The following is a 23,760-nucleotide window of genomic DNA, read 5'->3' on the forward strand; positions in this document are numbered from 1 at the left end:
CTTACACCCCTAATATTGACATTTTATAGTACAGCACATTAAATAATTCATATTGTAGTAGTAAAAGCACAAGTGTTATCAACAACAGTCACAATGGCCTAATTCTATTCAAGTGTCACTAAGTCATGACAACATATCATCCTACCTACCAGTACACAACAACATATATCACTGTTCCCAACACAGCAGCAACAGATACACCAGACCTTCATTATACAGTCACAGTCTGATAAGGTTTAGGAAAACATTGTGGTTTGGGTTAAAACAAGTATATAAAGCAGTTAACTTAAGAATCATATGTACAGACGTCCACCTTAGCAAGTACTGCAGCCACTAGAGGTGGTCATATGGCTGTTTTTCTGATGAGATTGGGCTGGTGACAAGTCTGACAGTGAGCTGGCATGAACAGTACCAGGACCCTGAAGCTGCTAACTATAATTCAGCCAACATTCAGTTTAGTGATCATCCTGCTCTTACATGTAAGAATGGCTCTGTGGAAGAATGTCTATTATCAATATGGCAGTGAAGGGATTATTACTGCTTGGTGGAATAACCCTTGCAGGGTGTGGTCTGTAGGTTTGAGGTGTGGACAAAGTTTTCTTCACAGAGGAGTTACAAAGTAATTACGGGACATTACTCACTGCTGACTAGCAGACACGACAGACACTATACAGTTATTTAATTTAGTCTGAGACACAGACAAACCAAAAAATGTTTTTCTTTTTTTTTTTTTCTTTTTTGTGGGCATCAGATATGAAAACTGACTGTGGGTTTTCCTGTTTTCATCTTCCGTTGATTTGTATTGATCAGCATATTTCATTTGTTTCCCACTACTTAATGAATTTGTATCTTGTGATCACACATTCTTTGGCTAGTCTCTATTGACTGAAATAGCTAAATAAATGAGCTCTCTGGATTTCCTGCCGCTCCCAGTTGCTCACTTTGACAACCACTGCTCTGTAGCAATGAGACAATAAAGCCTCCAGCCTAAAATGGCCTCAAAAGATTCAGCTGTTACATAAAAAACACTTTGTTCTGACTGTCTAAACTTTTTTGCGCTCATTATGTTGTCCTGTGGGGCAAATCCCATCCATCTGGCATCTGCACTAAGTAGGCTAAAGCAAATCATGCAAAGTTTTTATCACAGATTGAGCACTATATTACTACAATGCTTCATACTGTTTCTTTCAGACTGACGGCTCTGTTGGTGTTTGGACAGAGAAAGAGCAGGAGGAGAACACAAAAGCCTTACACAACAGTGCACTGGTATGCGTCATTCTTTGTTTATACACCATAAAAAAGATGCATTCAAGAATAACTGAATTGTCTGTGAACGGGTTTCCTTGTTTGTCCATTTCTAACACCCCATTCCTTGGGCACCAAGAAATGGAGACATAATGAATAAAATGCCATGGGGCTAAAATGAGAAGCCTGCACAGAGGGTGACGTTATGAAAAGGATATAGAGTCATTAAAATAAAGAATCTGTTCCCTCAGGAGCATGGCTCTGCTCAGTCCATTTTATGGACATTTGACAAAGAATATATCTCACTTGCAGAAGAAGCAGAAAGAGGAATCATTTCAGCAGCAGTGAACTTGTGGTATTGTTAAATCAAATAAAACAATGTTAACATGTGATCTTCCAGAGTGTCAGCACTGGAATTACAGGAACGTAAAACACAGTATCAGGGTACATCTACCTGGCTGTCAGAACTCCAGTTGTGCAGGTGCAGGTGGTAGTAAGAGCGCTTATGTCGGGTCTGGGGATATGCCAGGGGGGTCATCAGCCATCTCCACCAGCTCCTTGAGCCAGACACATCCCACCAAACTATTCTGCAGCACAAACATGTGGTTTCCCTAACCAACAGGCCACGACAGTCAGAAGGTGGCAATTTGCATTTGGACGTTAATAGAGTGATACAGCTTTGGGCTGAGGAATGGGAATGGATCTGGACAAGGTGCTTTGATATAGGTATATATGAGCAATCTGCAGCACCAAGGATATTTGCAAAAATACAAAATCAGTCAGAGGGTAAGTGTAGATTTTCTGATCATATTTTCAGAAAACAAAGAAAATGAGGGAAGCAACCACAGATAATGCCAAATCAACCAGGACTTAAACTGTAAGAATCATAACTTAAAGGCCGTTTTTCATTGAATTTCTTGTTGAGACTCGTGAGAGTTACTGATCCCATGTGGGATTCATGTATACTGTTGCCTTTTTCTCATTGGCAGGATGAGATGCGGGCTTCAGCTGAATCGCCTCCACCCTTCAGAGCTGTTCCTCTGCAGGCTCAGAGCAGGCTGTCCAGAGAGAAGGAGCTCAGCCGGAAGCCTGCAGCACGGCTGGTGCAGCCTGGCTCCAGCCTGCTCTTCACCAGCCCCACTCGGCTGCTCCACGACTGCCTCCACAAGTCGCTCAAATCCCTCCCCACCATCAACCCGCCCTCACCAGCCTCTGTTCACCACACTTGCACTGGTGCTACCCTCCATACTTCCCTCAATGCGCTCCATCACACCTGCCAGAGTTCCCTCCAGCTCTCCAGCTCTGAACAGCACAACCACCCCCATTATGCTCATCACTTCCACCACCAAGCTGCTCACCACAGTCGGCCCAGTTCTGGACACCACACCTGCCCTGGTTTCCTGCACCACCGGGACTCATCCAGCTCTGCTAAGCCAGAGGCATTTATCAAGCTCTCTTCCAGATCCAGCTCCTATGAGAAGTCCTCCATCTTGTCGAAGTCTGCGGGCTCTTCCAAGGCGGCATCTCCCATGCCATCCCCTTACCCATCACCCCATCCCTCACCATGTGCCTCCCCCTGCCCCACTCTCATCACACCTGCTGCTCCACCCTGTAGTCCTGACCGACCCTGCTCACCTGCTCTCTCCCAGAAAGTCATCATAACAGACATGAACCGGCTGTCTGCAGACTCCAGACCACAGCAGCGAGGTACCAATGTTTGGCTGTGTGAATACGTATTTTTTAAATTATAATAATTTGTCACCACTACCCATAACAACATTGCCAACAGGAAATGAATGTGCTTTTTAGTGAGTTATTGATTTACTTCTTGTGTGAACTTGACATAAAAGCTAATATTTTCAGTTAATCAAATAATAATAGCCTCTACGGTCCCCCAAAGTATGTGTTCTTAACTATGCCTGATAGAATTACAACAGCATAAACTCCAGAGTTTCTCTTTGTAGTCAATATCATGTTTGTTTGTTTTGTATTAACTACTAATTATTTTATTTTTGTACTAATTGATTCCAAAAACCTAATTTTCCTTCTTAGATTCTCCTTCTCAGACAATAGATTTGTAGCTACTTTAAGCTCCAGTTAATAGGGTTAGGGTTAGCACTAATTTGAACTTTCAATCAAATTAAACTTTGAATAGCCACACCAGGACAAAGAAAAACAAACGTTATCAATCTTTGAATTTTTCTGTGTAACTCAGCTGTGTTAGCAAAAATGATCAAGCATGGCAGTAAATCACCATCAGAGTATATGACGATACCAATTTAGAAAATGCATTTTGTGATTTTCCATTGCATAGCATCCCAGTTAGCTGCTTGTTGGATTATGTGCTAACCGACAGACCACTGCTCTGAGCGAGAGAGTGAGAACAGAAAAGTGTATGGAGTGAGACAAGACGTGATAAGATGGCACAGCGAAAGGCAAGAAGGACAGAGAACAGATACAGTTTTGAATTAAACATATAAAATTACTTAAGACCCCCTAACCCTAACCCCTTATAGATATGAATATAAATGATAAGTTATTAATTCATTTGCACCAAAGAAATCTAAAAGTCTAGTAATGTGTGACTACTTGTGCTGTATGTTGCACAGCAGTAAGTACAGATGTGACGATATCCCAAATCCCCCAAAAATGCTGCGATACTGTCATGGGACTGTGGCGACATCTACCAACCTACATGGTTATTTTGCTCATAAAGTTCATGGATCTAACAAGGGAAGGCTGTATGACTGCATTCTACTACCTCTCATTGTCATTGTATTGAACAGCAGAGGGCGCAGTCATACTGCTGAGGAAGACAGACTTGTTCCTGTGAGACCTGCCCTACTCCGCCTCTGATTGGTTTGTTTTGTTGGTTTCCTTTGCAACAGCCCCATTCAAAATGCCTCTTCAAGGCGGGGATCTTTTGTGATATTCAGTGTCACTGCCTGTGTGAAAGTTACAGAGGCAGAATCGGGGGACATTGTTATGATCCTGGTTTTGTGATTCTTATTCTGAAATTGTGCCCTCATGTGTTGAGTGTTATTTTTAGGTCCTCCCATTGTGTGATGTCTTGTCAGTTATTTGCGTTTACCTATGTCTTGTTTGTCAGTCATCACTGTGTGTATTCAGTCTCTGTGCTCGCTGTCATTGTCAGTTTGTTCCTGTATTCCCGTGTGTTCCCTCCAGTCTTCTCCAGCATCCCCTTGTTTTACCCCATGCTATGTTTCTGTTTTTTTTGTTCCTCTTCTTTTTACTCAGTTGTACTTCGTTATTCTTTGTTGGTACTTTGTCTTAGCGTTTGTTTGCTACTTTGTATTTTTTAGTACTCTATCCAACCTGGTTTGGGATTATATTTGTTTATATCAGTTCATAATCCTGCCTGCCTCCAGTGTGTTTCTGCTTTTGGGTCCCCACCTTTTCATAAACTGTGACAGGCAGTTTGGCTCTGCCTCTGATCTATCATCGGAGGTAGTAACAGAGCCTCAACAGAGGCAAGGCGTTGTCTGTGAATGGATTTCAGTCTGACAACAGATTCTTCACCCATCAACTAAAAGAGAAATGTCCTACACTTCAGACCACAAAGCAGCATTACAGGACCAAACAACAGTAATGTGGTAGCAGGAAGTGTCTTCACCATCTTCCATGAGGAAAACAATTCTGTGTTTATACATGGAAAAGCCTCTGTCATCCTGTCTGTCCTACTGACTCCTCGTCATATTTCTGCAATAGCGTCTGTCCCTGGCAGCAGAGCCAGGTGCCTCCCACAGTTAAATGGTGGTGATTAGTCTCCCTCCACTATTGTGTTGTTGTAGTTACTGTCTCTGTCAACTCCTGACCAAGATTTCAGTAACCTTCCCCTGGAAAAAAAATCCCCCCTCACGAGTGAGAGTCAGACAGGTACGCTGTTTATTGATGGTGATTATGTAATTATGTCATTTAGAGCAAAAAACATTGAAAAGAATTTGTGGTGGGTCGGGATCTCAATCACAACACATCATGAGTAAAAGATTTTCAAAAAAGTAAAAAAAAAAAATAAAAATGAATGAAAGATGAATAAATACTGTACACATCACATTTATTATGGAAGGATATTGCTCAAGTAATTTTGTTTTCTTATTTTTTAATATAGTGATGAATATTGTACTGTGGGTTTTTTGGTATTGCTACATCGCTAGCAGTGAGTGTACCATATATTGGAATGTATTGTGAAATTGAACATAATCATGAGAGGTTAATACAGAGATCCATAGAGTTCATACTGAAATATGATGAAATCATAACTGGTTGTTTTATGTAACACAATGTAGTTAAAACATTATGTTGGTCGCTCTTGTGAAATCGGAAACACTTTGTTATTCTTGAAGCGTCTGTCTGGATTGTTTATGATGAAATAATACTGAAATGTGATTAAATGTTTGTTTAGAATAGATTTTAGAATTCTGGAATAAAGGTTTGCTCTGCAGCTGATGTAAATGAAGGCCTCTCTCCAAGAACAGACAACAACTCTGGTGCTGCATGTGTTGCCTCTGGATCCTCTGACATTATAATGTCCCATCCAGGGGCCACCCTGTCCCAGCTGTCAGACAGCGGCCAGACCCTGAGTGAGGACAGCGGGGTGGACATAGCCGAGGCAGGAGGCCTCAGTAAGGACGGCAGCCCTCGACCCAGCAAGAACCAGCAGGGCCATCTGGAACAGCCAGGGGCCCACGCACCTCCCCCAGGGGCCACCAGACAGGTGAGGGCTTCAGGCTGTCATGAATATGCAGTGAATAGATTCACTATGGTGTTCATCACTGCTTCTGTTTCTCTCATCACCTGTATGGACTGAAATGTCTAAGAGCCAAATGAAAGCACTGCAGATACAACAATGTGATTAATTAGACACTCTGCCGTCTCATAGTGATGATGCGATTGAACACATCACTGTATGACAGCAGACCAATCAAACCAACAAATGAGATAAACAAACAAGAGAAAAATGAAGCGCACTCTGTCTCCCATTTGCATACAAGAAGGTGATTGTGTCATAGAAGGAACATTTACATGCAAATCATTTTCTTAATAATAAAAACTATTCTTGTCATTATGAAACTTTGATAAGATATTTCATGGAGAATGACCTGTAGATTCAATTCAGACATCTAATTTGTCTTGTTTGCCACCAGACAGTGAAAACCTTCTTTGTCTTTCATGCAGAGAAAATGAAATGAAAATGTATCAAATAAATGTAACTGAGGAGAATGCAATTTCAGTAAAATTTGCTTTCAGCAAAAAATCATGTTCCATGAGTCACTGGGGATAATCGTGTCCCCTTCAACTAGAGCATGCAAGGAAAGAAGTACGAAATGAATAGGAGGGAAGTGGATTCTAAAAGAGATGCAAGGCACAGATTGTTGAAGCACCGAGGCTCTAACACTCTGAACATATTTCATCCACAAACAATAGCATTATAGCAGAGTTCAAACCATAAAAATTAAGAGTCCCTATACACTATTAATATGTTTGTTGTGACGTTCATAACACGCTGCAGGCTACACTGCCTTCAGAGTGGAGTAGAAAATGAATAGTGGCAGACATTTCTTAACACAGTTAGTCTGTCCCAAGTTGTCTCACTTCAACATTCAGATCATTCAGACAAAGTAGCCTTCGATAACATTTCAATTAACAACAGCAGCTGAACACAAAAAGGCTTACATCAGTATGAATTACTAGCCAGGAATCCAAATTAGTGGATCAACACAGCTCTGCATCGCAATTGCAGTACACATGTGGCCAAATTAAGTTTGGGATTAGCTTAGTTCAAACAGGTTTGTACCAAGTTTTATTCAAGCAAGGAAAAGGTTTTCTATAAGTTCTGAATGACAACTTGCAGACAAGCTGGTGTAATAGAGAGCGTGATTGAATTGGGGATAGCAGCGTTCACTTTTGGACAATTTGTACTCAGTGGCATTTAAGGTGACACAGCTAGTTGCTAGCACGTTCAGGGTGACACAAGTAGTTCAGGGTACAAAAAATTAGATAAATTACTGGGGATTGTTGCAATGATAACAACATAAAGTCCAGCCCCCTCTCTGACTGCTGAACCCTTTCACTTTGTGTCCCAACAGACAGGCTCACCAGTCCCAGTTCTCAGTGCTACCCTGGTACAAGTGGTGAAAAATGCCAACACCCTTGGCATTGCTATCGAAGGGGGAGCCAACACACGGCAGCCTTTGCCACGAATAGTCACCATTCAGGTGAGACCGCGATACATTATTAGGGTTTGGCTGATTCATGGTTCAAAACTGTTGTTTTGTGCTAATGTTCAGTGTCTTTTCTTTTGAAATTCTGAAATTTTGAAAATGATGCAGAGGAGAGATTCACTCATTCACTCAAGACATTCACTGGTGCAGATTCATTTCCTTCCATGCATTTATAGAATAGACTCTTCTTTCAGCAACCGATTATGAGCGTTCATTTGTTTTGATCAGACAGTAATCTGTTAATAGTCCTCCTGTTGATATGTCTCTCTGACACCTTTTACACTTTGTGAAGTTCAGCAAAGTGCAGAGAAGCGGGCCATCATTTAGGGGTTTTTTGTGATTATACAGTGAATTACATAGCAATGACTCCTTTCACAGGCCTAGATGATCTCAGGACAGTGGATGACATTGAATGCCAGTCAGTATGCTGATGACCCTCACGGTCATTTATCAGCTTGTCAAACACGTCCCCTATAATCAGTGTGATATTGCACATGAATGCAAGCGCATGTAGCAAGTTATATTCCTATCGCATCAAGGGACTATAATCTAATAATGTTCACTTTGCACTCTACAGAATGGCCGCACACATACATTGGAATCCCTGTTCGTGTTGATGAGAGTAGTGTGTCATTTAATCTAAACTTGTGTGTCTCCCTTTAGCGCTTTTTGAGAACCAGCTACATGCACAGAGAAGTTATAAGAGTTGGCAGACGTGGTATTATATTTGCACTTGGCTACGAGGCACAGACCCTTACAAAGTGCTCCAGAAATGCAGGCAGGCTTGAGCCCAACCATCCTTTGGGGTTTAAAGAGTTCATATTGTGCTAATTTTCAGGTTCTAACTTTGGGGTTCTAGTAGAAGGTTTACACACTATAATTAAAAACAACATTGTTTTTCTCACTGCTGCAACATCCCTTTACACACTGTGTCTTGAACACTCTGTTTTCGCTACAGAGTGAGACATCTCACCTCTGTTCAGGCTTTAATGAGAGTTGAACATGTGCATTCTCAACAGGCAGGATGTAGCCAATCAGAGACACAGTAGGGCAAGTCATGCCTCGCAAGGTCTGCTGGTCACCCTTCATGGAAAATCACAGTTTCTTTTTGTTTTATGCGGGCAAGTTTCATGGCAGCAAATGCAGTGCAGTGCTTTTGTGTCACCCATCAATAATGTCATGTTGTAGTGGATGATGTGGAGGAAACCTGTAAATGTCATGTGAACCAGATGATGTTTGTTCGCCCTGCTAATGAGTGTGAATAAGATAGTACTTCAGTTGCCTTCATTCAAAAATGTATGCATGTTTTATGTGTGTGCACTGTCCTCAGTATATGTTCTGTATATAACTTGACAGTGAGATAAACACCTTCTTAACATCACGACTCAGTTGTTAGACAATTGTCCTCTTGTCAATAAGTTTATTGACGTTGTGGAAAAGCGTGAAACTAAAACATACAAAAAGGCACAATCAGCACTTTGCTTGGACACTTACACAAAGACAATGAAATCACCTTGCTTTATACTGTTACAGGTTTTATGAAATCATGTATAATTTAACTCCATATCTAATATATTGTATGTTATTTTAACAAGTAATTTAATATCTACTCATTCATTTATGTATCATGGTTACAGTAACTGTAACAATAAAACAAATCAATACATACCCAAGATGCTAGCAAAGGCATAAGATGTATGCAGATGTCACTGGATTAACTAAGGTGCAATAAAAACAACAGCGCTCAGAGCCATGCTTATTTACTTCTTGATGACCAGTCACATGGCACAACTTCCTGATACTGACATCCTGTAATTCTTAAAGTGCCCACAAGGAGGCTAAATTCATCAGCTTAGCTGTAACAGAACACTCCCCAACTGGCAAGTCCATAACACTTTATCTATCTAAGCATCTGAAGGGAGAAGAAGCACTATCTCCGTAACAGGCCTGAGAAAGAGTGTAGTCGCTGTTATTAAATCTGTAGGAGGAGTTTGTTAAAGTGCGAGGCAGGGAAATGGCGCCAATTGGTGGCAAAATCTCAACTGCAAATCAAGATGTCAGACTTCCTGTTAGACTGAGGGTATGGGTCCAACAGGGTTTTTTGTGCATCTCGTCATGATACATATGCACACCAAATGTCGTGCATGTAGGTGCATGTAGCCGGAAGGGCTTCAAGCTTGTAGTGTTGTAGGTGGCTGGGTTTCAAGCTTGAGGCATGAATCTTATCTTGTCACTGAAAAGTCCGAGACCCTCGCAGATATCAGCACTTGTGACTCATGATGAATGTGCAAACTTTGGCGTGTGTTGGAATTTGTCTGTACCTACTAAATGGGAAAAGCCATTTTGGGGAGCTAATGAGCTGTTGTGCAGCACCTGAGGGTAGTTGTGGTAAAGAAAAAAAATAGAGTACGGATGAGTTTGAACCCACGTTCCAAATGTGGTGAGTAAAAGTCCTAAGTCCTCTAAAAAAAAGTCCTCGGAAAAACGAAAATCAGTGCACACCACTCAAGATGGCCGATTTCCTGTTGGGGCAAAAAATCCTCAAAATTATTTCCTGGCTTTAACAATGAGACCTTTGCGTCCTGCACATTTCATGAAGATCAGAGAAGGTTTTTGGTCACATGACCTGGTGTTAGGGGGGAATCATAATAAAACTTTACCAGTTGTGACGTGTGTGCAGAGATTTGTGAGTTTGGGGGGTATGTTTAGCCCTAAATATTCATGCTACTTAACAGTAGTGTGTGTGACTAGGCCTGGCTGGAACAGCTGGTCAATCCTGTCTGCCTCTTGATGGTTTCGGAAACATCCTGATCGATGATAGGTGGTCTTATGCTTGACCAAATACCGTCAGTGTGCAGCTGACATTACAGCCTTTGCAAGAGGGAACTGTCTACTATGACCTCAACCTTATTTTCTGGCCACACAGAGCTGCTGCATTGGAGTTAATGCTTTGCTTTGCATAGTAGTGATGGCTGCAGAAGCAGCTGAGAGTGTTTCTGATTTATTATCCTACTCAGAGTTTCTTGGCCAGTCTGCAGAATCAAATGCACTGTTATTGGCCTGAGTGACCCACAGTGAGGTTTTCAACTGCTACTTTGCAATTGAATGTCAAAACAAATATATGTATTCATTGCTGAGGATTAAATTGAATTGGACCGTTTTGCAGCTGAGGAAGGATCAGTGAATGGGTAAATAAACTAATCCTGTGGCTCGGTTAGAATGCTTTTAGGGTAAAAGCAAAAGGTCATGTAATGTGATTCTACTTACAAGACTATTCTGCTAATGACTCATCTCAATCATCTAAACATCTCGGATTCTCCTTCACAGCTGACCAAACTTTCTAAATTCTGAATGTCAAGTATAAAAGCAGCTCACTGGTTAACCTAGATGACTTGCTTATCTAAGCTTAAGCACAGAAATGTAAGTGGACTATGAATTGTGATTTGTGCTGATGATGTAGTGTTTTAAAGCTGCCTTTGTTGCCATTGCTGCATTGTTCATGCCAAGGTTGTTTTAAATATAAAAGCACTTTTTGAAAAGATTTTCCCAATCGTACAAGACAGTACAATCAGTCAGCATCTGTCCAGTGTACATTTACATTACATCAGACAGTACCGGCTATTGTATTTGTAGTTGTAGAGCTGAAATTATGAACAAAATATACCTGTAAGCAGCACAGGTTTTCCAGCATGGCTAGGGGTGATGACTGTATAGTCGTGATATAACAACAATCACACAATCACAATATAAAGGCACAGGTTCTGAATACAGGCTTTGTGCATATCTCAAAGTGAGTGTTTTAATACTATTTCAGTATGTCAATATAGCGTCCAGACTGCTTTTTAATTTAAGAAAACCCTTCCCCACTACAATATGGGACTTTTAAAGACTAAATGTACCAAAACAACATTACTTTAGAACCTATTTAACGTTACAAAGCAAGTGTTGGAACCTAGTGCTGAATTCTTGGAGTGCATCCACCTTTATGGCAAATTTTTTGAATGAATGTCAAAAATCTGTAAACAGATAAAAATCAATTACTATTAACTTACATAAACTTTAGAAATCACAGGAAACCTGTCTTGTAATGATGTGGTCTCACAGAAATTGAAGTGAAATTGATGAACGTGATGCAATTAAGCAAATATGTGAACTTCATCATGCGCTCATTTGCAAACACAATGTAATAACAGTGGTTCTAAACCTTTTTGGGCCAGTGCCCCCCAGTGCATCATCCAGTTCCCTTAGTGCCCCCCACCAAATAAAAAGTAGGCTAAATTTCTTCCCCAAATGTTGATGATTAGTCTGTTTATAATTTATTTTTTATTAGGGCCCAAGCACTGTCAGTACAATGACCCTATTGTTTCTGTGAGTTCAAAATGTTCATCTGCTGAAAGAAGTGCATGTTTGATGGTCTAAATATACCCAAAACACGTCACATCTGGTGAAAATTTTGATGATTCAACATGTTTGGATGTGGGTGTGGCCAGGGGACTCCATAGTGCCCTTTAATGCCAGGTCATGTGACCAAAAACCTTATTTGATCTTCATGAATTTGCAAGACTCGTAAGTCTCATTGATATAGCCAAGGGGTTAATCTTAAGGAATTTAAGGATGTTGGCCATCTTTAGGATGTTAGGATGTTCACAGACTCACCAAATCTGGCAGATAGATTCAAACTCATGAGTACATTTATTTGATACCACAGCTGCCCTCAGGTGCTGCTAAAACAACTGCAAAAAACCAAAACAATAATAATTAAGTACAGCCCATTCACACCAGACAGCCACACTCAGTGTGTTTCAATGTGTACAGTTTATAATAGCTAAAACAGACATTACCAGAGCTTCTGTGTGTGTTTCTGAATGCTAGCTGCTAAGTTGCTTTCCAGTGAATTTCCACAGTGGAATATATTTGTTATTTTGTAACCACAGCAATAGCACAACACCAACAGTGTATCACAGGGAAAAACTGCATGCTTTCAAGAAGAAGAAACTCTTTATTTTGTCCGCGGTGAATACCAAGGAAGGGTTGACACAATAAAGGACATCTTGGGGTAGTTTTAAAGATGATACTCTCAGGGCCGTAGCCAGTGTTTAGAAATGAGTGAGGTCCAGATTTTTTTTAATGGAGTTTTTTATCGAGCTATTATCTGTCAATACCTGTTAAGACTTGGTTATCTTGTACTTTAATGAAAAGAAAATCCACAGTCATGTTTTGCTCATCTCTCAAAATAGTACATTATTATTAAATTGTATTACGTTAAAATTAAATTGTTTGCTTGGGTCATTTTGCTACTTTGAAGTCATGTGGAGGCTTTGCTGTGGTAGAATGACTGAGCTCCATCAGACCTGGACAGCTGATCAACTCTTGAATGAATTTATACAATTTTAGATTTGTATAAGTAGAGCTGCCATACGGACACTTAAAGACATTTCAACTATTGGTTATACAGTTGTATAGTGCTTAAAATTGCAATATTTAGGAAATATTTACCACGTCTGGCTATGGCTGGGGCCATGGATACTCCAATGTTCTGTACCGTCTCATTTCATTGTGTTGGTATACTTTATGAATGTTGCAGACCAAATTCTTGCGAGGAGATGTAAGTTTCAGCTTGTCTTCTGGTGGATTTCTGGTGTAAACAGCCCCCAAATTCACTTCAACGCCCCCTTTTACAAAAGCATTGCTTTGAGGGCCTCCGCAGTTCTCCAGATGCTCCTCCAAACTGCATTAGAGAGAGGAGAGGAGAAAAAAGAGAGAAAGTAGGACTCTCTAGTGAGTGTTGAGCTTAGTGAGAGATTGACCTGAATCCAAACACACAGACACACAATGGCGGTTGGTCCCATTGCTTGCAGCATACATATAATGTAATCTTGCTGTTTGGGTGTAAATAAACACAAATGATCCTGCTGTCACACTCATGTGAGTAACACAAGGTCAAATTCACTTTGTGTTGGGTTGGAATGCACCATAATACTTGCCTTGTTCCTCATGTGATGTAAGTTAAGTATAACAGCAGCACCATAAAACAAAAAACTTTCTTTCCGAATATGTCAAATACCTTTCTTCCTTTCCTTCATATCCCTGTTGACAGAAAGGAGGATCGGCTCACAACTGCGGCCAGCTGAAGGTGGGTCACATCATCCTGGAGGTCAACGGCATTTCCCTGAGAGGTAGGGAGCACAAGGATGCTGCTCGGATCATTGCTGAGGCCTTCAAGACCAAAGAGAAGGACCACATTGACTTCCTGGTGGTTGAACCACGACTCTAGTATGAGGACTGTGCATTTTATGCAGCTTAGTATGGGTAGACACAGTTTTACTGCTTTGAGGGAATCATATGAACTAAACCACATGATGTTGTCCTATAATAATGGCCCTCATTTTAATTTCAGGGAAAGGATTTATGGAAACATGTGTCAGGTATTTGTTGATTGCACACAGTGATTTGGAATAGTCAGATTTAAAAAAGGATATTGTATTGCCATAAATGTCATACCTGGGTCAAATATTGTTTGCATTTGTTTATTCAATATTGATTCTGTTTCCTTAGTTTTCAAGCTCTAAAGTTAGTACTGTATATCATACTGTGATCTTTGGACACAAAGTCAGACAGGGCAAGAAACATGACCGCAAGCAAGCACTTCATCCAGATTAGCTGAAGTGACCACTCACGAGACAACATTAAAAGTCCCTTGTGCCCTGTCATGTACACAACTATGATATGACGATTACTATAATGGAAACTCTTTTAAACTCAAACAAAAGTGCTACTGAACTTTTCACACTGCTTGAACGAGACGAACGAAAAGTTTTAACAAGCTGGTGTCGGTAACATAGGGGCCTGTCACAACATCGCACTTGACAAAGGGAGAAAATTGGCGTGTCCACCCAGGGGTCCATTAAAAATGTGGTATTTCACCTGGATGGGGGTTTGCAGGCTGTAGCAGTGTGCTATTTGACTCAGTGACTGTCTCAGCCCACGGTTTTGACTCTATGTGTCTCCTCTGTGGTTAGTAGAGGTGTGGAAAAATCTTAATCATAAGATGCATCACAGAAGAACGTTGTAGATTATGCATCGATGCAGAGACAGAGCATAATTGACAGTCTGCAGCTCATGGTGATCGTTGATTGTCTGGCCTCTGTTGGGCAATAAAATTATGTTGCAATGTTGCTCCCATGCTTTGAACTGTGGGTGGACAGTAGGCTAATGTTACTTATGTAGGAGGAAAGTCGGAAGGAGGCAGTGATTAAAAAATTTACTTTTTTTTTTTTTTTTTTAAATGGACACTTAGGGTATTTTATGAACTTGCAGGGAAGCACGAACTGGACGCGACACATGCTGAGTGATTTTCATCTGGAGCTAACATCTGCAGCCATAAATAATACATGTTACAGCAAGCCCAGCTCATCAGCCAAGATCTGAGGAGCTGCTGTCAACTTTGCTGTCCAACTCTTAAAGAGTTAAGAAATGCTTTATCTCAAAGCTGCCAAGTGAGAGCACTATTATTGTAGATTACAACAGACATGAATGGCACTGCAGATGTATTTTGTTTTTGTAATGTTTATGTATTGAAAAGATGAGGCTTTTATTTTGTAGGCTGCTGTAGTCTGACTGTTGGAAGGACTTACTGATAAAAAGGGGAGTTAAATCATAAAAAGTAAGTAATATAGATAATTGAGGATGCCATCCGCTGAGATGCATCGAGAATTTTTTATTTTTTTTTCTCAAGTCAGTGACAGCTGAATCGCAATCAAATCGAATTGTGAGGCCAGTGAAGATTCACACCTCTAGTGGTCAGACGTTTTACTCGTGGACTCACTGAGTTTATCTTTTTCAGGTATTTAAAAGGATATTTTCAGTTTTCATTCTCAGTTTATTCAGGTTTGGGCAACAAAACTACCTGGTCAGATTTTGGAAAAAGTCAAGGTTTGGATTAAAATAATAAATCAACAGGCATCTTTTTGTGACCTGACTAGTCATGATCACAACAATAAAAATACTCTTTGTTCATAGTTATAATTGACAAAACATTCAATGCAAAGTAGCACATAAACTTAAGGCGCCACCCCCGGTAAGTTTTTAGTTAGTCACATCCTCTCGAGTGACGTGTTTCCTTCACGGCTGACTGGCACCACAGCTGATAAACACCCGAGACATTGAGGTAGGATTGAATGTCAATTGTACTCAGATTAAAGACAAAAGCCAGGTGTTACTGTTTTTTTAGCCATCGTGAAAGAGGTCAAAAATATTAACTGAGTGACTGTGGATGTTCACCGAGTTAGATGAATGGCTAACAAAAGCTTAAACCATTTTCCAGACTCATAAGACTACCCGAGATGAAAGTGTGCCTACTGTATGTAATTGTTCGGTGATTAAAATATTTCATTATGTTAGCTTCCCTCTGTCACTGCTCAGTTTTCAACTTGAGTCAATAAGACAAATCTAATTTTGATTAGGCTGTCAGGCTCTGCCCAGCAGTGGTTTGAAATTCCGGCACCTGACTGACCACAAGTTAAATTCTCTGAGACAAAAAAATATTCTTGCAAATATTGTTTGATACATGGTTGGCATCACTGATCACACTGATATCTAGTGAATGAAAACCAGCATATCTTGGCAGAACCAACCGACCCAAATGTCCCATTAGTCTGCCTTAGAAGACAATTCATAAGAGGATTTAAGATTCTTCAATGGACTTGACATTAATCAACTAATCACATATGGAATTCAAACCTCCTCAAACTCAGTCCCTTTTCAAAGCGTATATATGTTTAATCCACTACAGTCATTTTGTATGCGTCCATTTTGTACCATCACTTCAGTATTTTAGCCATATGTAATCCAATAGCTATTGCATAAACATTATCGATATGATAGTGTAAATAATGTAGATTGTTTATTGTCCCTACAGGAATATAACTTTTTATAATGTTAAATAGTTTACAGTAGCGTTTAATATTTTCCAATCTTATAATACTTCTTCACCTCACTTACATTTTCTTTCATGTCCTCTGGGTGCAGGATGTGCCATGCTCCATGTGAAACCACATCCCAACACCTACACACGAGAGATCAATGAAGGTCCTATATAAATTAGCATACCCATATCCTGCACTCTGTGGGATGCTGATGAGGACTGAGACTTAGTAATGAATCAGTGGGCTGCTAATGAACTGCACAGGAAACACTGATCAGATTGGAGTATCCTATTATAATTACTAAGGTGTGCACACACTGTGCGGAATGGAAGCAGGAAGACAGACCCTCGTTCATGTTTGTACAGAAGACCCGGTGACCAAGTGAGAAAGCCGTACTACTGGCTAACTGTGGGAGGTAACAATATGTCTTTCTAGCTCTAGTCAAAAAACCCAGCTGCCTAAGGAACATTGAGTCATATTAAAATGACACTGACTTGCCCGTTTATTAGGTCAAGCCGGCTACAACAAATGCAGCCTATTGTGATGTAACAGCCCTGCTGATAATCCTACCTACTGCTACTACAGATTCACTTTTGAGCTGAAGCTACAGTATTGCTCTCATAATGAATGCACAGACACAAAGGTATACAGAGATGGGTCAACTAAAGTTGAGGGGTAACTCCTCTAATTGTACACATTAAAGTGTGTTTACAGATCTTGGGGAGAACTACTGCACATGTGAAATTTAATTTATGTGATAAACTGCCTTCAGTGATCTCACTCACTGGCTCTGCTGCATTGCGGTTAATGAAGGCTGCAGGTATAACAAGCAGTCTGGTCTCCTATAACACTGATGGAATCATTATGGGCAGTTAGAAAAAAATTATTCAAATTAATGCAGCAGAACCAGAGCAATCAGATTTTTATTCCACACGTTCTTCTTCCTTTTCCACACTTGGTGCCAACATTACCCACAGACGTCACTGGAGGTAAATTATCAGATTACATGCAGCTTCCTTCTGGAGCCACAAAAGACTTTATACCAATTTTTTTCACATATGCAGTAGTACTGCCCAAGACCCATAAACACACTTTAATGTGTAAAATTGGTGGAGTTACCCTTTAAAGACCACTGATTTAACACATCAAATTCATTATATTAGCAATTAGATGTACTACTCTGCACTTGAAAGTTGCTGCAAAGCCTTCTGTGGCTCTGACATCAAGTCTGAGAAAACTGTTTGGGTGTTAAGACCAGTGAGAGAAGAGACTGTCTGAAATCAACAAAGGTTCCTGCCCTTCTCCAAACAGTTTCTATTGCTGTGTTCCAGTAGATGTCAGAGGCTGGAAATTTGTAGTTGAAACTTCCAACTTCCGACCTCAAGCATTTCAAGTGCTTGACACCCAAAGTTGACCAAAAACTTAGCTGACCGTGAGAAAATTAAGTCTCTTTGGCAAATGCACACAACACAAAATTGAACCCTCAGCAGTGCAGCCTCATTCCATGTATTAATGAAATGCAGGAGGGAAACAACACATTATCCATTTCATTTTATGGCACTTTTATTCTCGAAAATGTATCTAAATATTAATAATATTAATTAATACTCTCTAGCTGCTCTCTCGGGATAGGTGATGCCATTGTTGTTTGACATCAGATATCTGCTCTACCATGAAGTTGGGGTGTATGGACGTGCCCCCAGTAAACACATAGGAATTCCCACATCAAGCAATGTATTATTCTAGTAGATGAGAATTTTACAGTTTTCGAGTTGTCTAGAACACAGCATGAGGGAGATCTCCTGATGGCTCTGTGTGACAAACTATCTTATGTGTCAGGTTAGTAAATTACTAATTCTAACAAAAAGATGTTGATATCAGTTGCACAATGGAAAATGTAGGATACAGTGTTTTCTTTATTCATACTAATGACTAAAGTTCAGGATATCTCTGTCTCTTCGACTCCAATTATGACTCTGTTATAGACCCCTATTTCAGCTAATGTTTTCCCAGTTGGTTCTGTTTATTATGGTCTATGGAAGTATTTCTCTGATAAATTTTCACCCTGGGCTGTGAACGCCTCAGTAAATGCAGTATAGCTGATTAACAAGATGCACATTGTTGCCTACAGCACACAGTGGTTCTAAGCCTCTGCAGGAGAAAAGAGCAGAACTGTCAGTTGTCCATGTGGCTTTTATTTGGTCTGTGCCTTCAGAAAGGTTTGCTTGGTTCCATAGGGCTGAGACATAGTTTGGTATCTGTTCTTTTCAAGACTGGAACCATGATCCAAAGTAATACAGTGGAGCCAAGTAATCCAGATTGAGAAAACAGTAGTATGCTTTCAAAAAATGTATTTTGGTCTGATTCTCTTTATGATAGGTTATATTATATTTTTGTAATCTAATGACATGATCCCTATAAAGAAAGATAATAATAATTAGTAGAGAAATGTAGGAGTTTAGTGATAAGATGTCTGAGTAATTTAACACTGAAGTGTCTGGATTCAAGGATGACGTGTCGGTGAGAATACTGTGTTATTTAATGCTGTCTAAATCAAACTATGTTTTGTTTTTTTGTGAATGCGAACTGATCAAATATTATATATCTTGTACAGAAAAAGCTGCACATAGATTTATAGAGATGTGTATATACAATAAATGGTGAGAAATTAGAGAACTTTGTTTAACACTATTATGTAACCCCTTTGTGGCTGATTTACCTGAAACATCCCTTATGTGTTTCCCATCCCACATCCTATCACCGCTGTCCCCCCACAAAAAGTATCATTCAGAACAAGTCACTTATTCCTGCATTGGTTCTTGCAATCCTTTCTTTTTTAAAATGGCACAATGAGTGAAATACTTCCAGATATTCCCAGAACAGCTTTCCTGAAGACATAATAAAAAAAGGTCTGATCAAACTAAACCATACATGTTGTGTTGTATTATTTGGCTGAAGATGCAATGTGTAGATCTGGCAAAATTTTGGTTCAAAACATTGTAAAAAGTGAACTTACATCATCAAGAGAGTGAGAAAAAAAACAGTGTTGCGTGTGTGTGTGTGTGTGTGTGTGTGTGTGTGTGTGTGTGTGTGTGTGTGTGTGTGTGTGTGTGTGTGTGGAGAGGAAGGAGAGGCAAGGAAAGAGAGCCAAGAAGGCTTGCCTCATATGGATAAACTATTTCCAAACAACTGATCTTGCTAATGCACACTACCAGCTATGAAGATTGCAGAGACCTTACAATATTTATCACACGATGGTCTCTGTAGATTCTGTCGGGTTGTCTAAGGCCTTGCATCCGCACCTTCAACTTTTTGGAAAATGATGGCTGACATCCTCAAAGGCCTCCCTGATGTCCAAGATTATCTGGATGACTTCATTGTCAATGACAGCACCCCTGCTGAACATGACCAGAACTATGGAAGCCCATTTCCCAACCCAGAGTGATGAAAAAAATATTGACATAGTATCTCAAAATAAAGAGTTAGTTTCTCAAAATATTGACCTAGTATCTCAAAATATTGATTTATTATCTCAATATATTGACTTAATATCTCGAAATAATGAGATAGTATCTCAGTCCATATTGACTTTATATCTCGAAATAATGAGATAGTATCTAAATACATATTGACTTTATATCTCGAAAAAATGAGATAGTATCTCAATATTTTGACCCAGTATCTCAAAATATTGAGATAGCATCTCAAGATATTAACTTAGTATCTCAAAATAATGAGATAGTATCTCAATATTTTTTACTTAGGCCAGCATAACGAAGTCCTGTATGCTAGCTAGCTGTGGAGCACCAGTGTAGAGCAACCTACTTGTAGATTGTGCTCTACCCACCAAGCTAAATGTAGATGTAAGCTTAGTCAGTCACCCAGTGTGTGCCACGGAATGTACAAATGAGTCCCAAACCGCTCCAGTCCCCAAATTATTGTGAAAAAGACTGAAAATGAAGAGGTCTCCGAGGCAAAACATTTTCTTTCTCTCTCTCTAAGTAACTGCAAATAACCCAAACAGCCAGTAAATTAACATTCAGTGTGAAACAGTGCAACAGTGCACAATTATAATAAAATATATGAAATTGTGCACAAATAGAAAAAACTTATAACTTATAATAACCTAAATAATGGTGCAAAAATAATAATATTCTAACATTCCACAGTGCACCATTAGAATAAAATGCATGAAACTGTGCACACATAGAAAAAAAACAAGTTTAAATTCCCTAAACAATAGTGCAAAAATAATAATATTCTAACATTCAACAGTGCACTATTAAAATAAAGTAAGTATATACAGAACTGCTGCCTCCTTCAAAATGAAGCCTCTTCACAAATTTGCATTCAGGAAAACAAGCTCATGCACCTCTCCAGAACTGAACATGTTTCTCCTGTCAGTTATAACTGATATTGCCAGGATGCAGAGCCTTGTCTTCATTACCTCGCACAGGTTCTTGTAAACAAGGGCACGAGATCTCCACCACTCCAGACGGTTGGCTGTTCGGGGTAGGAGCTGCTCGCAAGGGAATCTCCAGCATTGCTTCTGTTAAGGGGTTTTGGATTGCAGGCACTGACTCAGTGGGTGGACTGACAGGTGAGTTAGCCTCCTCTCCCTCTGCGCTGGGTGTTGCTGGAGGCAGTGATCTTGCCTCCCTCGATGCTGCTCCCACCACCCTTGACACAGCCTACTCTGCATATTTATCCTGCACAAACGCATGCTTCCTGAACCTGGGGTCCAAGAGTGTAGCATCTGTGAGCAGGTTCACCTGCTCAATCCCCCCCAGCCTTTTGGTTAGTTCTGCCTTAAGAATGTCAACCATGTCATATATTGGCTGATGGATGGAGGGATTTCTCTGCAGGTGTGCAGTAGTCCTCTAGAGCCCTCTGGCCACTAGTATGGCTTTTGAACTGGTCAGAAAACTGTGCAAAAAATTAAAAATACTGGAACTAGTACTATGCCCTTTTCTTTTTCATCATATTGCAGTTGTAGCCTGTTAGATACAAAGTTCTATTTCAAATTGCACATGTCTCCAGCAATAGTAATGCATAACTGTTTGTTTCAGTTAACTGTTATTTTAATGTTTACTGTATTCCTACCAACTGTGTAGCACTGTGTTCTGTGATCATTGGAGAAAAACAGGAAGTGAAGTTTTGTATTGTGGAAATCACTGTATGGATGTTCTCTCAGCATCAATCACTGTGAGAAATGTGTCAAAGCAATTAAAAAATATGTAATATATATATATGTATTATTACAAAGTTTTTACTTACCTCTCTGAACTCAGTTCAACAGTCACTTCCTTAAAGGGCTGGAGGACAACGCAAGCCTCTTTGACAATTTCCCACTCTTCTAGGGATAGAGGTTGTTGTTGAGGATTCACCAGGGCCATGGTGGAGGTGAGTGGATCCTTGACTTCTGTGATGCGCTTCAACATGTAACTGGTAGAATTCCACCCGGTAGGAACATCTTGCTTCAGCCGTAGCTGGCATTGTCCCATTTGCAGCTGCACTTCTCTTAGTTTAGCAGTGGCCACTGTGCTTCATCTGGTGTATTCAGTTATGGATTTTACCTTTCGGGGTCAAGTGCCTTGGTGTATTCTCAAATCCCTTGTTGTCTACAACAGAAAAGGGCTGAAAAACTGCGGCAATCATTTTTACCAGTGCCTTGTCCAGCTTATTCTGCTGTAGAGGCATCATGGGCCTTGAGACAAATGTTCCCATGTCCCATGATTGCCTCTGCCGTTTTCCTCTTGCTGTGACTGTCACTCTGTGCCCTGATTGTGTGTTAATAGGTGGTGGGGTGGTTACAGATGCACTGCTGCATGAAGTAGATGTGGTTGTTGTAGTTTCTGCTGTTTTTGTTGCAGCTGTTCCTGTTGCTGATGTAAGTTGTGCAGGAGTGGCTTGATTTTGGTTGCCCTGTTGTAATGTCACGGTGGGTGCCTCCTCATATTTGACTTGTTTCCCCCTCAAAAAGATAAAACCGCCTTACACAACTGGCACTTTGCATGTGTTGGGCTTGTCGTTTCAAAATGCATCCAGACATCACTTTTCCGGTGAGTATCCATTTTAAATTCCTTCTCAAAAAGTAGGCTATATTTTCTTCTGACCTGTGCAAACAAGGTTTTGGGTCCAAACTCCACAGTGGTGTAACATCTAATTCCAACCCGTCAATTAAACATAGGCTATGTTAATTCTTGGGATTCAACAAGCAGCTACGGGAACAAAATTAATTATTAGTTTTTTTTTTCTCGTGAGTGCAACTTACTATCTGGAAAAATGGAAACTTGAAGGTATTTTTGTAAATTTAGGTTTCTTGTCACAACTTTCACATGAATATGACTCTATATTATGCACCTGTAACCATTGTTAACCGTTGCCAGATGTAACTGCTGCAGCGTTATTTCATAAATTATTTATAACCAACCCCGCGACCCTGCAGAGGATTAAGCGGCGTACATAGAATATGTACAGATGATGGATGGATGGATGGATTTATAACCAAACTACTATTACCTTGACAACTCCTCCATCATCACGGCTGGCATAATAGCTGTTAAAACAGCTAATATAGTAGCTATTAAAACACCTGAACACGGCTCTCTGAGAGCAGGGGAGCAGGGAAAGAGAGCTGTGAGCTGCGAGTCCTGAATGGTGCAGAGCAGCGAGTTGGCGAGTGTCTCAGGTAAGGGAGGGGGATGAAGGTATTATTGGTACAAAAGGTTTGAGCACCTGTAAAAGTGGAATCTGTAGTTGTGAATGTGTATCAGTAAATTTTAGGTCACATACTCTGTGTGTTGTGTACTTGTAGATTTTTGGTCTGACCATGATGTATTTTTCTATGACGCACATCTGTTTGCCTTGATATGACTAAACCAGCATTCATGAGCAGATATATAATGAAACGAGACCAATGTTGAAAATTAACAGGTGCAGTTAAGTGCAGTAGTTGAAGGTACTGGTACTTTAATTAAGCTACTATTTACATGTGTATTTCATTACTTTTCATAGACCAATATTATACTGCATTTAATGACAGCTAACGGGTTGCATTAACCCATCAGGAGGCTCTGACATTTGGCCAGGCCAATAATCATTCAGCCCACAGTATACATTATATACACACAGGTTTATTTATGTATAGTACACTTTTGATGATTATGTCGAATTACATTCGTTTGATGCAGATGACCTAAAACATTTTCTCAAGTATGTGTGGGTGATATTTACTTTTATATTACTTTGACACTTCTTACAGCAGTGTATAATCATAGATTTTGAGATAGAGGCCACCCACAAAACTGCAAAAAACACAGCATCTACTTTTGAGGTCTTATCAGTTC

General features: G+C 40.1%; 1 protein-coding gene across 1 annotated transcript in view; it reads left to right on the forward strand.

Annotated features, from left to right (window-relative positions):
• whrnb (whirlin b) overlaps positions 1-19,309 on the forward strand; it is a 91,842-nt gene extending 72,533 nt beyond the window's left edge. Inside the window, exons 8-12 of the mRNA XM_037099498.1 lie at positions 1,192-1,266; positions 2,235-2,952; positions 5,805-5,980; positions 7,353-7,481; positions 13,585-19,309. Of these exons, the coding sequence (XP_036955393.1) occupies positions 1,192-1,266; positions 2,235-2,952; positions 5,805-5,980; positions 7,353-7,481; positions 13,585-13,761 (1,275 nt within the window). The 3' untranslated portion in view covers positions 13,762-19,309. The remainder of the gene's footprint in view (positions 1-1,191; positions 1,267-2,234; positions 2,953-5,804; positions 5,981-7,352; positions 7,482-13,584) is intronic.
• The last annotated feature ends 4,451 nt before the right edge of the window (positions 19,310-23,760 follow it).

Source organism: Acanthopagrus latus, chromosome 5, assembly GCF_904848185.1.
Source record: "Acanthopagrus latus isolate v.2019 chromosome 5, fAcaLat1.1, whole genome shotgun sequence".
Lineage (NCBI taxonomy): Eukaryota > Metazoa > Chordata > Actinopteri > Spariformes > Sparidae > Acanthopagrus > Acanthopagrus latus.